The 17,037-nt window shown below is 37.3% G+C and overlaps 1 protein-coding gene across 2 annotated transcripts in view; it reads left to right on the plus strand.

Annotated features, from left to right (window-relative positions):
• The window catches only part of LOC101894833 (mucin-4-like), a 203,953-nt gene that overhangs the window by 48,177 nt on the left and 138,739 nt on the right, over positions 1 to 17,037 (plus strand). For both annotated transcript variants that reach the window (XM_059124549.1, XM_059124550.1), the window contains exon 2: positions 1,761 to 5,529. In XM_059124549.1, the coding sequence (XP_058980532.1) occupies positions 2,008 to 5,529 (3,522 nt within the window). In that variant the 5' untranslated portion in view covers positions 1,761 to 2,007. The remainder of the gene's footprint in view (positions 1 to 1,760; positions 5,530 to 17,037) is intronic.

Raw genomic sequence — 17,037 nt, forward strand, 5'->3', positions numbered from 1 at the left:
GCCATTGTGCGCTGCAAATAAAGCGAGGAGCTTTTTTTGTAACCAAAATATTTGCGTACCTAATAAATTTTCGTGATAAAATTTGGCATTTATTCTGATGCCACGGTCGATTAATATGAGCGGAAAGCGACCATCAACTGGTATGGCGGCCCCCACCATCACCATGGCCGGCGCTTGAGATCTGTGTCCAACTGAAGGTGCACATTTACAAAATGCTTTACAACGAATGTTTCCTCATCGAAAAAACCAAAATCGGCAGTTCACCACTTTCAGGCAAACGAATCAACTCTTTAGCTCTTTTGAGTCTATTTTCTTTCTGTTGCGGTGTAAGTTCTTGCATTTTTTGCATTCAATGGCTTTAACCCGAGCTCACTTTTTAATATTTGCCGAATAGAATATTGCGATATGTTCAGCTCACGAGCCATTTTTCGGTCACTGCGACGCGAGTTTCGATCAAGTCGCTTCTTTACTTTTCGAACCATTTCTGCTGTGGTTGCTGTTTTCTTCCGCCCACTTCCTTGACGTCGGGCTACTCTACCACTATCACGGTAACGAGCGATGTTACGAGACACACACTCTCATGCTTGAATTTCATCACGAATAACTTTTTTTCTGGAAAATTCTCACCAAATGCTTGTGTACGCTTGTAAACAATATAATAAGCTGTCACTGGAACAATTTTAACAGCTGTCGGACAAGTGGCATAGAAATGACAGCAGTCTGAATGTGGTTGCAGTTTTTATACCCTGCACCTTGGAAAGGAGGGTATATTAACTTTGTCATTCCGTTTGTAAAATCCTTAAATATTTGCCGTAGACCCCATAAGTCTAAGTCGGTTTAACGATTTCCGTCTGTCTGTCTGTCCGTCTGTTGAAATCACAATGCAGCCCACATTATTTGACGTAGAGCGCCAAAATTTAGCAGAGCAATTTGTATTGTGTCTAGGATGGTTGGTAAATGAGATATATCGGCCAAAGTTCTGGTATAGTCCCCATATAACTGTACCTCCCGATATTCGGTATTTTGATGATTTATTTCACATTTTTTTACGGATTTATCTGAAAATTGGTATTTGTAGATCATAATGGGTCCCACTTCGTGTGGCGAGTCATTGTAATTATAGGTCCACGATTTGGTATTGCCCCCATATAACGGTACCTCCCGATATTCGGCATTTTAATGGTTTTTGCCACATTTCTTATAATGTTTCCTGTACCCTAAGGTGGGGAATATTAAAAGTTTGGCACGGCCGAACTTAATGTTTTTTTACTTGTTTCATCTCACCCTGTGTATACGAAAAAAATAGACTTTGATAAATTTGTCAAAGCACGCTAGAGGAATATTGTTAGGTTCGCATCGTATTGCCCATAAATTATTTTAATGTTTGCTAAAATTTTCAATGGGAAATAAGACACCCAAATCCCTTTATATAATATCTAAGCTTTCCAACCATTTGACATCCTCATCCGCCCCACTAAAACCAACAACAAAAAAACATTACGAACGGTAGCCCTTCGAAAGCCAATGGCTATTATTATTATTATTTTTGTACACAATGGCGAATTTTATTGATGTGGACAAAATGATTTACAAATGTATTCGAAATGGCCACAAAAAAATGCAATTAATTAAAACTCATTTAAAAATGTAACGCACACACACACACAAACAACAATAATAATTATAAAAATAATTATTAATCATTTATGAATAAATTAATAACCGTCATATTTTTTGCATTTTTTTTTTTTTCTTTACAGAAGTCCAAATGGAAATGTAACAAAGCGACAGCCGCTTTAGCCACAATTCTGAATTGAAAATAAAATGCCAACAATTTTGAAAAATTATATAGAAGTCAAAGTTTCGTTTGTGGCCTTTTGTGGAAAATTGTTCCAGCAACAAGGCAGTGGAGGGGAATTATAAAAATTCCAAAAATCAAAACAATAACTTGGAAAAGAACATCAAATTGAAATCGAATTGAATAATTATTTCAAATAATTTAACAAAATGAGAGGCAACATCAAAATGTCCCGAAATTGGATGGCCTTAATGGTCATTGGCTTATTGGCAAGCCAAATGACGGTGGCATTGAATATTGCAACAACAACAACAAGGACACCAACACCAGTGGCGAGTCAGATTCCTGAAGATGGCAATGGTGCGGCAACAGCAACACCTTCTCTAACAAGGTCTTCTTCTACTTCTTCGTTAAATGACAATGGAAAAGCAGATGATTTGCATTTTACACCGTCAACAGCTGGAACTTTGAGCAGCCATGAATCTGTTGTCATTGAAGCTAAGCAGGATGTTGCTCGCAGAACAACAGAGGCGTCAATACCCTCAACACCTCTGCAAAGTGCTTTGGCCGAGACCCATACCCCAACACTGGCATCCTCGAATGCTCCAGCAACAACCATTCTCAATGAAGGTGAACAATCAAGAACAACAACAACAACAACAACAATAAAAACCTTACGAAAGGTAACAACAATGGCTGGGCCACCAGAGAATGCTCAGCGGAAGGAGGACACGAACAAAGCGTCTTTAGAAGGAGCTGTTGCTTTAGCCGATGTCGATGTTGAAAAAGGCCAGCAACAAATCACGACAATGACAGAACAACAAACTATAATCAAGCAAAAGCAACCAGAAGAACAACAACAACAACATTATCAACCCCATGAAGAGCAACAAAAGCAACAAACATTAACAACGGAAGTGTCTATGCTAAAGGAAACGGAAGTGCAGCAACAAGTAAACGGAAATGCACAGACAACGACAGCGAATGTACACAACAATGTGATTACATTAAAAGCGACAGCAACAGATAACAATGGGGTGGGGGAGGATGAGAAGGTGATGGAGGAGAAGTTGGAGGTGGACAATAAATTTCCAACAACGACAACAAATCTACCATTTACAACAATTGCTGGTGTTGGAGGAGAAGAAGATGAAATGGCAGATAAAACGGAAATTGTCAACGATTCCCAGCAATTTAAAGCTGACACCAGCAGCAGCAGCTCCGGAAATATTCCACCATCATCTCTCAAGCCACAAGAGGAAAATTTAAATTTAGATGAATATTCGAGGTCCGGAGGAAATTTAAGGGATCTAAACAAGGATGAAGGCTCCACACCACCCCTTCCCTACCTTTCTTCTGTTGCGGAGAATCAAAAATCATTGGAAACTTCAAGAGAGGCGCAACACTCCTTGGATGGTCTGAAGCCTTTGTTTGAGGAGGCTAGAAATCTTAGATCTGTTGAAATTCCTGAATCTTTGAAAATTGCAAAACAACAACAATTTTCCCTGGGCAATTTGAAACAAGAGACTCCAGAGGCTAGGAACTCAAAATTCTCTTCTCCCTCAAATTCCGAAAAACCTGGATCCTTGGAAACTTCCAATGAACAGCGACTCTCCTCTCCCGAAGTTAGTTACTCAAAAGTCGCAGTAATTTCATCTTCGGAGAAACAGGACTCCTTGAAAACCTCCAGGGAAAATCAACCCTCCCTGATACAAGAGAGCTCTCTTCCCAGGCCATCACTCTCTTCCCCTCTCTCTTCCACAGACAGGCTGGACTATACGAAATCTTCAATTGAGCCAGAGCAAGAACTCTCGCCAAATAATTTAAAGCCTCAAAATCCAGAGACCAGTAACCCCAAATCTATTCCTACAACATCGGAAAATCAAGAATCCTTGAAAATCTTCGAAGGACAACAACTCTCCCTCGATGACTTTAAGCCCCTGATCCAGGAGGCCAACAATAAACTGCTGGCGGAGCGAACAATTTTTACTCCCAAAAATGTCATTGAAGAGCAGGAATGGAAACAAAATCTTATGCCCAACGAAGTTGAGGACTATGACCATCCGGAAAAACATAATGGTGAGCTGAAAAAATTCCATCAGGCACCCTATGAACACAACATCAATTGGAGTCCCTATTTGCATCCGGCCACCCCAGTGGCAGTGGATTTCACAGGGAAAGTATTGCAGGAGGAAGATGGTGTGATAACCGAAATAGAGGAGAAGTTCCGTCTCAAAGAGTTTGCCACAGACATTAATGACAAGAAGGACATGGAAGAGTTTACCACAATGGAGGCGGGAGAGCAGTCAGCCACAGCAACAACGACATCAAAGCCCTCCCAAGAAACTCCTGTACCAAGCACCCACAAACCCTATGCCACCCTCTTGGTGAATCATGAAAAATCTCCACCCAACACCCATCGTTCCCAGGACCTAGCTGCCGGAGCCCCGCATAATATGCGCATAATGAGGCCAGTGGAATTTATTGAGCGGCGGGTTAAGAAAAGTTTTGATTTTCCCATGCATCGTATAGCCAGCGATGCCGATCATGCCATGCAACACTTTGACTTTGCCAACACCAAATTCAGCAGCAATTTAAATGAACCCAAGCAACACTTAAACCCACCCATAGCCGGAGCCCAAGAAACACCATCTACAGGGGGAGGAGGGGCAGCAGTTTCCCTGGGTGCTGGCCCAAATCAAGGCCATGACATGAATGCCATGCATGTGCCCCGTCAACAGCCGGAATTCTCCACTACCAAGTTTTACAACAGCAAAGAACTTTACAATGAAATGTTGCAGCATAAAAACAAACAACAACAGCAACAACAACAACTGCATACGGAACCCGATTCCCTGAACATGTTAAAAGAAGAAGACATAGCTCCCGGAGCACGAGCCGGCTCATCTTTGACTTTGAATAGTTTTGCGGTTTTGCATTCACCGAAAATAGCCAAACTGGAGGAGATTCATGAACAGCCACAGAAAAGTTTGGCCATAAAGAGAGTCACCGTGCAACAGTCAGCCAGGCCACACAACAAGGATGAGATGGGGGAGGCAAGCAGTACTCCCAAAATAAATGTTGAATTACTGACAGCAACAACAACAGCGGCATCAGCATCAACAACAACAACGACAACCAAAAAGTTTCACAAGGAATTGAAAAAAGCCAAGTTGTTGATAAAAACCATGTTACCCAGCAGCAGCAGCAACAACAATAACAACAACAACGAGGATGCTACTCAAAAAACTGAAACAAGTAAATCCTCGACAGCAACACCTGAGGACCACAGCCCTGGAAAAACTAAACCAACCACAACATGGTCATCAGCAGCAGCAACAACAACGACAACTGCAATTCTTACAACTAATCCAACTACTTTGACCAGCTCAAGACCACAGGAGAGCAGATCAAATAATTTAACATCATCGTTGTCTTCTGCAACATCTTCTTCCACTTCCACACCAGCGGAACAATCATCCTCGGACCCAGCTTCATCCTCACCCTCAGTCCTGGTACCCTCCTACATTTATCCACCGCCCACATGGAGGCCTACTGCGTCACACTCAACAAATCCCACAAAATCCGCAATGAAACCCATTGTACGACCCCGCATCCTAAGTCGTTTGCAGGAGAAAATCAATTCGCTGGAATGTGAGATACCCAATGTACCGCAGGATTCACATTTGTGGCGTGGCAACGAAACGCATGAATTGCTGCTACCCATAATGGTAAGTGTCTGAGTGTGTGTGTGTGTGTGTGAGAGAGACTCAACTGCATAGGATTTATTTTGTAGTTGCACACAGTTGTATGTATGTGTGTGTCCGTGTGCAGAGAGTCTTATGGCTGAAACTACAGGGGTTATATTACACAAATGACATATGTTTTTTTTTCTTGCTTTCTTTCGATCGTTCTTTTTTCTTTCTCTCATTTGTACGAGCCCTCCTTAGCTGCACCATCATATGGTTTTTGGTTCTGCTATTGGTTTTGGGCTTTGTTCGACTTTTCTTTGATATTCCAGTCTTTTTTTCGCTTTCTTTATTTTTCTTCTCTTTTACCATTGATGATGTAATTCTTGCATGCAATTTCTCTCGACTTTATAATCACATTCTTTTTCATGCTCATGTTAAGATTAAATCTATAAGAGCTGCAAGGAAGACACCTTTAAGGTTCTTGTCATGAGCGTGACAAAGATTATAACCAAATAATCCCAATATCTTCATTGAATAAGGGGATTTTTTTCGAGCAAAGTTTCAAAAGCGTTTAAAAAAATATCGTCGAAATTTCACAGTCAAACACGTAAAATAGCAGCTAAGTTCAGCCGGGACGGACTTTTAATATCCGCTACCATTTGGTAGGAACTTGAAAAATTTCAAAAAAAAAAAAAAAATAAATAAATAAAAACAGCTAAGATCAGCTGGGCCGAACTCTTAATACCCTCCACCATTAGGAACGAATTTGGCAACTTTCAAAAAAAAAGAAAAAGAATTAAAGTCGGGCGGGACCGACTTTATGATACCCTACACCATCTTGTATATTTAGTAGAGCTTCACATAACAAATAAAAGTTTTAATGGGGAATTTGTGAGAATTAAATCACACCAACTATAATTATAGTATACAGATGAAAAGTCCAGAGGAACTAATATATGGGAGGAATATCCTCCACTGAATCGATTTCTACTAAATTTATCGAGGTATTTGCGCCTTTTCAATTCGGCCCTGTATTATCCATTTGGTGCACAATTAACTTGAAATCGTATATATATATATATATATATATATATATATATATATATATATATATATATATATATATATATATATATATATATATATATATATATATATATATATATATATATATATATATATATATATATATATATATGCTATGTCCAAATCTGAACCGATCTTGTTAGAATTTGGCAAAGATATATCGTTGTTACGGAGTCCATATTACGGCTATGCAGGTTACGCCTATACAACAAATCGGATGAACAATATATATTGGAGCTTTAGCTACATCTGAAGCGATCTTCCCGAAATTTGACATATTAGCTACCAGACTCAATTCGGTTGTAAGTGCCAAATTTCATCCAATTTGGCCAAATATTAGATGTTTGGTGCACAATAAAAGGTAAATCGGACGAAGTTATATATGGGAGCTATATCCAAATCTGAACCGATTTTGATAGAATTTAGCAAAAGTATTTTTGAGCTGCATTTGATATATTTCCTCAAATATTGTTGTTACAGAGTGCATATTACGGCTGCGGAGGACAAAAATAACAAATCGGACGAACAATATATATGGAAGCTCTAGCTATATCTTAACCGATTTCGATCAAATTTGGCATACTTATTTTCAGGCCTAATTTGGTTGTATGTGCAAAATTCCATACTATTCGGTCTGATAGTACACGTTTGGTGCACAATAAAATGCAAATCGGACGAAGATATGTATGAAAGCTATATCTAAATTTTGACCGACTATCTCCAATTTCAATGGGGTTCGTCCTTGGGCCAAATAAAAGATCTGTGCAAAATTTCATCTGGATAGGGAAATAAATGCAAACTGTACTTTGTTTACAAAAATACATGGACAGACGGACAGACGGACGGACAGACGGACGGACGGACATGCATAAATCGACTCAGAATATGATTCTATGCAGATCATCAAAAGGAACTATGGGTCTATCTCGTTTCCTTCTGCCTGTTACAAACAAATGCACAAAGACATAATACCCTGACCACCTTGTGGTGTAGGGTATAAAAATAGATAATATTCTAACAGCACCTACTGGCATAATAAAATTAAAATAAACCCGAGAAAGCGAGAAATCGGAGACAACAAAAATTGAAAAAAATCACGAAAGTACGAAAACGAAGTTATATAAAATTTATATACATTGTTACAAGTCTCATCAGATTTTGTGGTCAATAGCGAGATTTTCTTTCAGTGTTCTTTTAAGCCTTTTGCCCCCACATGCTAACATGCTAACAACACCCCAAACCACTACCACAACACACCACTCCACGCGGTGACCTATTGGTCCATTTTGTTCATCCTAATTTACGTACCAAGTGACGCAAATTTCCTATTTTTTAATTATTCATGGCGGCATCCCAACAAAAAACCTGGTATAATTTTTAGCTCCATAGCAACAGTTCATTGCCTTTAAAATCGTATCATAGCCGTGTAACACGAATTTCAAATAAACCAACTAAACTGTGTAATTCATTAAGTTCAGTAGTTCAATCCTTTAAATTATGAAATTTAAAATAATGCAGTCTATTCGTAATTCCCCCAAAACACACCCTTTTCCGCTACATTCTATCTATAGACATTTCCGACAACTTGGATTGCTGCAAATTTCCTCCATGCTTCTGTTCTTCTTCAATTACCCCACTATTACAATTCTGAAGCCAATCTTTTACGATTACTGCAGCCACATTATTCTTTTCTACTTGTTTTCTAGTCATCAGATCTCCCCTTAGCTCATCTTGTTTTTCACCCCCCAAACAGATAATGAAGTCCATCTGAAAGAAACTAAAGAAAAAAACCGGAGAAGATGAAAGTGAATCTTGTTTTTTCACAGCAATTTTTCTTTTCATTTTCATTGGCATCTTTGTTAAATGGGGCTAATATCGCATTTAATCTAAATTATCTTAAATATATTTCTTTCATCTCTTTGCACTCTATATATATAGGGAGGGGAATTACAGAGATTATTTAGGGTTTCTTTTCGTGGAGAAAACTCAAAAAAAAAAAAATGGAAAGGAGAATACAGTTAAAGATTCACCAAAAGAGGATTGTTATGGGCCAACCATTTTTTAATCAAAGCCTAATAATGACGGCAGTGTTTGATTTTTGGATTTTATCTGAGTTTTTAGTTGGAAATGTTCCAAGCAATGATTGCGGGAAAAATGAAATCACACTTTTGAGGTTTTATTTCCCCATTGCTGTTGTTGTCGGTTTTGATAAAATGAAATGAAATATATATGGATGGTGTATGTACATCTTTCTGGCTCAGTAGACACACTTTTTTAACGATTTTTTAAGAGCACTCAATTCTCTTTGTATTTTAGATTTACAATTTACAAATTGTGCAATGTTACATTTGCATGGTGATTTATTTTTTTTTGGGGAAAAAAATTAAATTAACAGTTAAAAAGAAAAGATTCAACGAAGTCAAAAAATGGTGTTATAACTCTAGGTTTTCAAGGGAAGCACAATATATTACATCATTTTAAAGTTTTTGTTAGCATTCACAATAAGGAGAGACATTTTCGGAGAACATTTCAATGGTCAAACTCACTGTTTTTAGCTTCTGATCTATGAGTAGGCATTATAGTGAGTAATAAAAAAATTATTATTATTTTTATACCATTCACCATAGTATGGAGGGTATATTAAGTTTGTCATTCTGTTTGTAACACCTCGAAATATACATTTTAGAATACTTTATATTCTTGATCAGCATAAAATCCTATGTCGATTTAGCGATGTCCGTCCGCCTGGCTGTCTGAGGAAATCACTCTAGCTTCCGAACGAAATGAAGTAGGTTGATAAAATTTTACTCGAATGTATATTATATCTGCAGGACTTTTGGTATTGAAAATGGGTCATGTAGGTCCACGATTTGGTATAGCCCCCATATAACGGTACCCCCAATTTTCGGTACTTTGGTGGTTTAAGTGACATTATTCACCAGAAATGTTTCAAATTTGGTATTTGAAGTTCGTAATAGATAACCACAGCCTAAGACAGAAAATCGTCTGTGCAGGTCCACGTCTTTGTATAGCCCCCATATAATGGTACCTCCCGATATTCAATTTTTTGATGATTTTAGCGACATTATTTAACGGAATTGTTTCAAATTTGGTATTTGAAGTTCGTAATGAATACTACAGTCTATGACAGAAAATAGTATGTGCAGATCCTCGTCTTCGTATAGTACCATATAATGGTACCTCCCGTATTCGGTATTTTGGTGATTTTCGCGTCTTAATTACCGGAATTGTTTAAAATTTCGTATTTAGAGTTCGTGATATTAACTACAGTCTGTGTCAGAAAATTGTCTATGCAGGTAGGTCTTCGTATAGGTTCCATATATCAGTACTTCCCTATATTCGGTATTTTTCTAGTTTAGGTACAATACCTACCGAAATTGTTTGAGATGTTCTATTTGAAGTTCGTAATTGATGCTACAGCCTGTGACAGAAAATTGTCTATGCAGGTCCAGATCTTCGCACAGCTCCGATATAGAGGTACCTCCCTATGTAGGATATTTTAATGATTTTAGCTACATTATACACCGTTTACATCAAGTTTCGAATTTGAATATGGCAATAGCTTATCACAAACAATGCCTATGTAGGTCCACGTCGTATAGAAAATTGAAAATTTCTGACTTCGTTCCAAATGGTGGAGGGTATTCAAAGTTCGGCCCGGCCGAATCTACTGCCTTTTAACTTGTTTGCCTTAAAAATTAATAGGACATTTTTCGAAGACCCTTTAAAGGATAGAACCCATTTCTTTTTTCTTCTGGTTTATGAGTAGACATTACAGGGTGAGATAAAAAAAAAACTGCAACAAGTCAAACGCCATAATTTTTACAATTTTATACCCTACACCACAAGGTGGTCAGTGTATTATGTCTTTGTACATTTGTTTGTAACAGACAAAAGGAAACGAGATAGACCAGTAGTTCCTTTTGATGATCTGCATAGAATCACATTTTGAGTCGATTTATACATGTCCGTTCGTCTGTCCATGTATTTTTGTAAACAAAGTACAGGTCGCATTTATTGTCATTTGTTTGGCCCAAGGACGGACCCTATTGAAATTGGAGATAATCGATCAAAATTTTGATATAGCTCCCATATATATCTTCGTCCGATTTATCTTTTATTGTGCACCAAAAGTGTAATATCAGTCCGAATTATATAGAATTTTGCATATACACCCAAATTAGGCCTGAAAATAAGTATACCAAATTTGATCGAAATCGGTTCAGATATAGCTATAGCCCCCATATATATTGTTCATCCGATTTGTTAATTTTGTCCTTCGCAGCCGTAATATGCACTCTACAACAAAAATATTTGGGGAAATATATCAAATACAGCTCAGAAATACATTTGCTAAATTTTATCGACATCGGTTTAGATTTGGATATAGCTCTCATTTATAACTTCGTCCGATTTACCCTATATTGTGCACTAAACGTCTAATATTTGTCTAAATGGGATGGAATTTGGCACTTACAGCCGAATTGAGTCTAGAATCTAGTATGTCAAATTTGGTGAAGATCGGTTCAGATATAGCTATAGCTTCCATATATATTGTTCATCCGATTTGTTGTATTTGTTACCCACAACCGTAATATGCACTCCGTAACAACGATATTCAGGGAAATATATCAAATACAGCTCAGAAATATCTTTGCCAAATTTTATCAAGATCGGTTCAGATTTGGATATAGCTCCCATATATATTTTTATCCGAATTTAAATTATTTGTGCACCAAATGGGCGACACAAGTCCGAATTTAAAAGATACAAATATTTCGGCATGACTTTAAATTATAATCATAGCGCATGCTTGGGTGGCGCGTGCTGAGGGCGATGGTGTTGAGTCCTCTTAGAATGTCCTTTGTCCTTTGCGTGCTTTAACACACCCTCCAGAATATTTTCGCGATAATATTCGGCATTTATCTCATGTCACGGTCGATTAATACGAGCGGAGAGCGACCATCGGCTGTTATGGCGATCCACACCATCACCATGACCGGCGCTTGAGTTCTGGTGGCCAGCAGACCTCTTTTGCAAGTAAACACGATCATTTTGTTTGTATATAAACTGCTGAACAACGAATGTTTTCTCATCGGAGCGGAGAAGACTAAATTCGGCAGCGATGCAACTCCTTAGCTCTTTTAAGTCTATTTTCTTTCGGTTGCGGTGTCAGTTCTTGCATTGTTTGGAATTTCAATGGCTTTAGCCCGAGATAATTTTTCAATATTTGCTGAATGGAATACTGTGATATGTTCAGCTCACGAGCCATTTTTCGGCCACTGCGACGCGGGTTTCGATCAAGTCGCTTCCTTACTTTTCGAGCTATTTCTGCTGATGTTGCTGTTTTCTTCCGTCCACTTCTTTGACGTCGGGCTACGTTACTAGTATCACGGAAACGAGCGATGGTACGAAACAGAAAAGATTTTTTTCACATTTAAATGCTGGAGTGCTTTAACGATAGCCACTTGTGGTTTTCCAAGCAAATACAAAGATATCACACTATCACGCTTGAATTCCATCATGAATAACTTTTTTTCTGGAAAATTCTCACCAAAATGCTTTTGTATGCTTGTAAACAATATAATGAGCTATCGCTGGAAAATTTTAACAGCTGTCGGAGGAGTGGCTTAGAAATGGCAGCAGTCTGAAATTGATTGCAGTTTTTTCATCTCATCTTGTATATTCAGCATTGTATAATTTTTTGAGGTCTTATATAGACACATGAAATATATCGGCGTTTCTATATCTAAACTTGGACTTCCATGTAGAAAAGACCACCTACAAGTCCATTGATATAGTAATGAATAAATAGTTGATTTTCCAGGAATATGTCTTAAAAAACAAACCCTTTAATGTCTATCTATTTTACAAATTCTAAGGGTCACCCCAAGACTCTAGACTTTCCAAGCCTATTCTATTGAAAGGATGTCTATCATAACCTTCAATAGAAAGAACAGCTTCCAAGAATCTTTTGTAGCGAGAAGATTTGAAGAATATTGTGTAGGTGAAGGTCCGCTAAGGATTTTGCAAAAATAGAAGACCTTGCAAAGATAAAACAAATATAGGAACTTCGACAGCTCTTCCACAATTGGGAAAGCATTTTTTTAGACTTTTTTATATAGAATGTATAGCAGGTCTTTTATAGGAAATGTACCCTCTCCTATTCAAAGTTTACTTTTAAGTCTAAAAATAAAAATACTTTCACGATGCCTTTGATATATTTCAACGCCTTGTACCGTTCTTCTTATTAACCCACAAACCACCCATTCCCTTATACCAATCGTACCCAGCACTGACCGCCATTGACCCCACCCCTCTCCCAACCAACACCAATGTAATTCATGATTATCGGATAGAATAAGTTTACGGTCAGTTTGTTCTAAATATTAGGGAAAATTTAAATTGCTTTTTGTGAAGATGAGAAATTTTCTCATTTAACACTCGTTTCTTTTTATTTTTGGCCAACAACATTTTTACTATTATTATTCTTGTTGCTGTTGTTGTTCATTACTTAACTTTATGGTTAGTTTATAAGAGCAATTTCGAGCTAAAATGTTCTACATATCTAACATTCTGTGAGGACACACACACACACAAATGAGAATACTTAGAAATGCTGTGTACCAGTGTGTATATGTGAGAGAGTGGGTGTGTGTGCATAAGTGTAGAGGTCCATTAGACAACCGCATTAGAGAAATTATTTTGGCCAAATGTAACCTTCGGGCGAAATTTACATAAAAACCTCATGGGATGTATGTAATATAAGTAGATGTTAGTGGTGTTGTTGTTGTTGCTTCTGCTGTTTTATTTTTGATATTAGTTGGGATTTCTATTAGATGTGTTTTTCTAAAATATACAAACACACATGAAGATTTTTTTTTTTTTTTTTTGGGTAACCCAGCGAACAATTTTAGTGAAGAACTGCCTAGAAAAGGAAATTTATAAATGTTCTTTAAAAAAATGGGGAAATTACGTGAAGGCTTAAATATCTTAAAAATAGGACTTTCACATCCTGTTTATAGATTCAAAATATTAGAACCATGGATATCCTTTTGAATGGACATTCAATTGTTATATTGATTTTGCCATGTCCTGTGTAACACCAGGAAATAATTATTTTAGAAACCAACAAGTTAAAAAGCAGTAAGTTCGGCCGGTCCGAACTTTGAATACCCTCCACCATTTGTAACGAATTTAGAAATTTTCAAAAAAATAAAATCCGTTAAAAATTCTGTTAAAATTTTAAATTGCCGAATATAGCCATTATATTGGGGTCTATACAACGTGAACCAACATAGGCATTGTTGGTTATAGGCCAGTACCATATTATATACGGGTATAATATAGCATCTTCAAAATACCGTATATTGGGAGGTATCGTTATATCGGAGCTATACAAAGACCTGAACCTGCATAGACAATTTTCGGTCACAGGATGTAGCATCCATTACGAACTTCAAATACGACATCTCATACAATTTCGGTGAGTATTGTAAATAAAATCGTCAAAATACCGAATTTCGGGAGGTACTGATGTATGGGGCCTATACGAAGACCTGGGCCTGCATAAAACATTTTGCGTCACAGAATGTAGTTTCCATTACGAACTCTCAATACGTAATTTGAAACTACTCCGATGAATAATGTCGCTAAAATCATCATCATCAGAATATTAGGAGGTACCGTTATAGGGGGGCTATACGAAGACGTGAACCTGCACAGACAATTTTTTGTCATAATCTGTAGTATCCTTTACGAACTTCAAATGCCAAATTTGAAACAATTCCGATGAATAATATCGCTAAAATCATCAAAATGTCGAATATAGGGAGGTGCCGTTATAGGGGGGCTATACGAAGACGTGAAACTGCACAGACAATTTTTTGTCATAACCTGTAGTATCCTTTTCGAACTTCAAATGCCGAATTTGAAACAATTCCGATGAATAATATCGCTAAAATCATCAAAATACCGAATATAGGGAGGTACCGTTATATGGGGTCTATACAAAGACGTGGACAGACAATTTTCTGTCATAAGCTATAGTATCCATTACGAACTTCAAATGCCAAATTTGAAACAATTCCGTTGAATAATGTCGCTAAAATCATTAAAATACCGAATATCGGAAGGTACCGTTATATGGGAGCAATATGAAAACGTGGACTTACATGACCCATTTACGAACTTAACCTGACTACTAAAAAAATAAACATGTGCACAAAAATTTTAGCCTTCTATCTCAAACCACAAGTGGCTACCGTCAGACCACTCCAGCATTTAAATGTGAATGAATATTTTGTGGCTGGTGCCATCGCTAATTACTGTGATACTGGGGGCGTAACCCGATGTCAAGGAAATGGACGGAAGAAAACAGCAACATCAGTGGTGGAAATGGTTCGAAAAGTAAAGAAGCGACTTAATCGAAACCCGCGTCGCAGTGGCCGAAAAATGGCTTGTGAGCTGAACATGTCGTAATTTCCATTCGGCAAATATTGAAAAATGAGCTCGGGATAAATCCATTGATATTCCAAAAGTGCAAAAACTTACACCGCAATAGGATGAAAATAGACTCAAAAGAGCTAACGAGTTGCTTTGCTTGGCCGAAAGTGATGAACAGCGAAAATATTCTGGAGGGTATATTAAAGCCTTGGGTACGCAAACATTTTGCCCGCAGACCTTGGACATTCCAACAGGACTCAGCACCATTGTACTCAGCACGCGCCACCCAAGAGTGGTCACAAAATGAGGTTCTTCACTGCATTTCCAACGCACAATGGCCACGAAAATATCCGGATACCAATCCGTTGGACTATTGTGTCTGGAGTATTTTGAAAAGCAAGTTTGGCTTCTTAAATTTGATGCTATTTCCGACATTTTTTGCTTTCATTCCATAAAATCTAAACCAGTAAAAAAGTTCCTATTGTCGGACGGGGCCGACTTTATGATACCCTACACCACTTTGCTAATTTAGTAGAGCTCCACATAACAATTAAAAGTTGTAATGGGAGAATTCAATCATACACACTATGATTACAATTATAATTTAAAGTTCAATGGACTAAATATGCCGAAGCATTTGTATCTTTTAAATTCGGACTTGTATTGCCCATTTGGTGCACAATTAATTTCAAATCGGATAAAGATATATATGGGAGCTATATCCAAATCGGAACCGATCTCGACAAAATTTGGCAAAGATATTTCTGAGTTGTATTTGATATATTTTCCTGAATATCGTTGTTACGGAGTGCATATTACGGCTGCGAAGGACAAAAATAATAAATCGGATGAAAAGTATATATGGGAGCTATAACTACATCTGAACCGATCTTCACCAAATTTGGCATACTAGCTTCTAGACTCAATGGTGGTGCACAATAAAAGGTAAATCGGACGAAGTTATATATGGGAGCTATATTCAAATCTGAACCGATCTCGATGAAATTTTGCAAAGGTATTTCTGAGCTGCATTTGATATATTTCCCTAAATATTCTTGTTACAGAGTGCATATTACGGCTGCGGAGGACTAAAATAACAAATCCGATGAACAATATATATATATGGGAGCTATAGTTGTATCTGAACCGATTTCGATCAAATTTGGCATACTTATTTTCAGACCTAAATTAGTTGTATGTGCAAAATTCCATACCATTCGGGCTGATATTACACGTTTGGTGCACAATAAAAGGCAAATTGGACGAAGATATATATGGGAGATATATCTAAATTTTTACCGATTATCTCCAATTTCAAAATTTCATCTGGATCGGACAATAAATGCGAACTGTACTTTGTTTACAAAAATATATGGACAGACAGACGGACGGACATACATAAATCGACTCAAAATGTGATTCTATGGAAATCATCAAAAGGAAGTATGGGTCTATCTCGTTTCCTTTTGCCTGTTACATACAAATGCACAAACACAAAATCCCTGACCACCTTGTGATATAGGGTATAAAAAATGTCAAATTTATGGCGTTTGACTTGGCGTTACAGTTTTTTTATCTCACCCTGTATTATGCCAAATAAGCTCATATTAAGCTTTCCTCCAAAAGATTTGCAATAAATTTCTTAAAGTGTATTATATTTATTTTTCTTGTCTATGTTATATATGACTATGTTCCTTGAACTTACAAAAAATACCCGAAGAGATCCAAATTGTTTAAATTGCAAAACTATAACTTTCATAGACTCTACTTTAATATCTTCCAAAAATACTCCATTATTTTCTTGGAGTATCACTAATACCTCCAAGAAAATGTTCACTGGGTTGCACACATATTAGTTTAAATGTATTCCAAACAAGCTCACATAACCTACCCACACTAATGTTATTCTCAATTTAAAGATTTCAGTCCGGTAGGAGTGCGGAGATTGGGCTCTTGGATAGAAAGAAAATGAAAACGTGTGTGTTTTTGGCCTGA

The sequence above is a fragment of the Musca domestica genome, unplaced genomic scaffold, assembly GCF_030504385.1.
Source record: "Musca domestica strain aabys unplaced genomic scaffold, Musca_domestica.polishedcontigs.V.1.1 3, whole genome shotgun sequence".
NCBI classification, from domain to species: Eukaryota; Metazoa; Arthropoda; class Insecta; order Diptera; family Muscidae; genus Musca; species Musca domestica.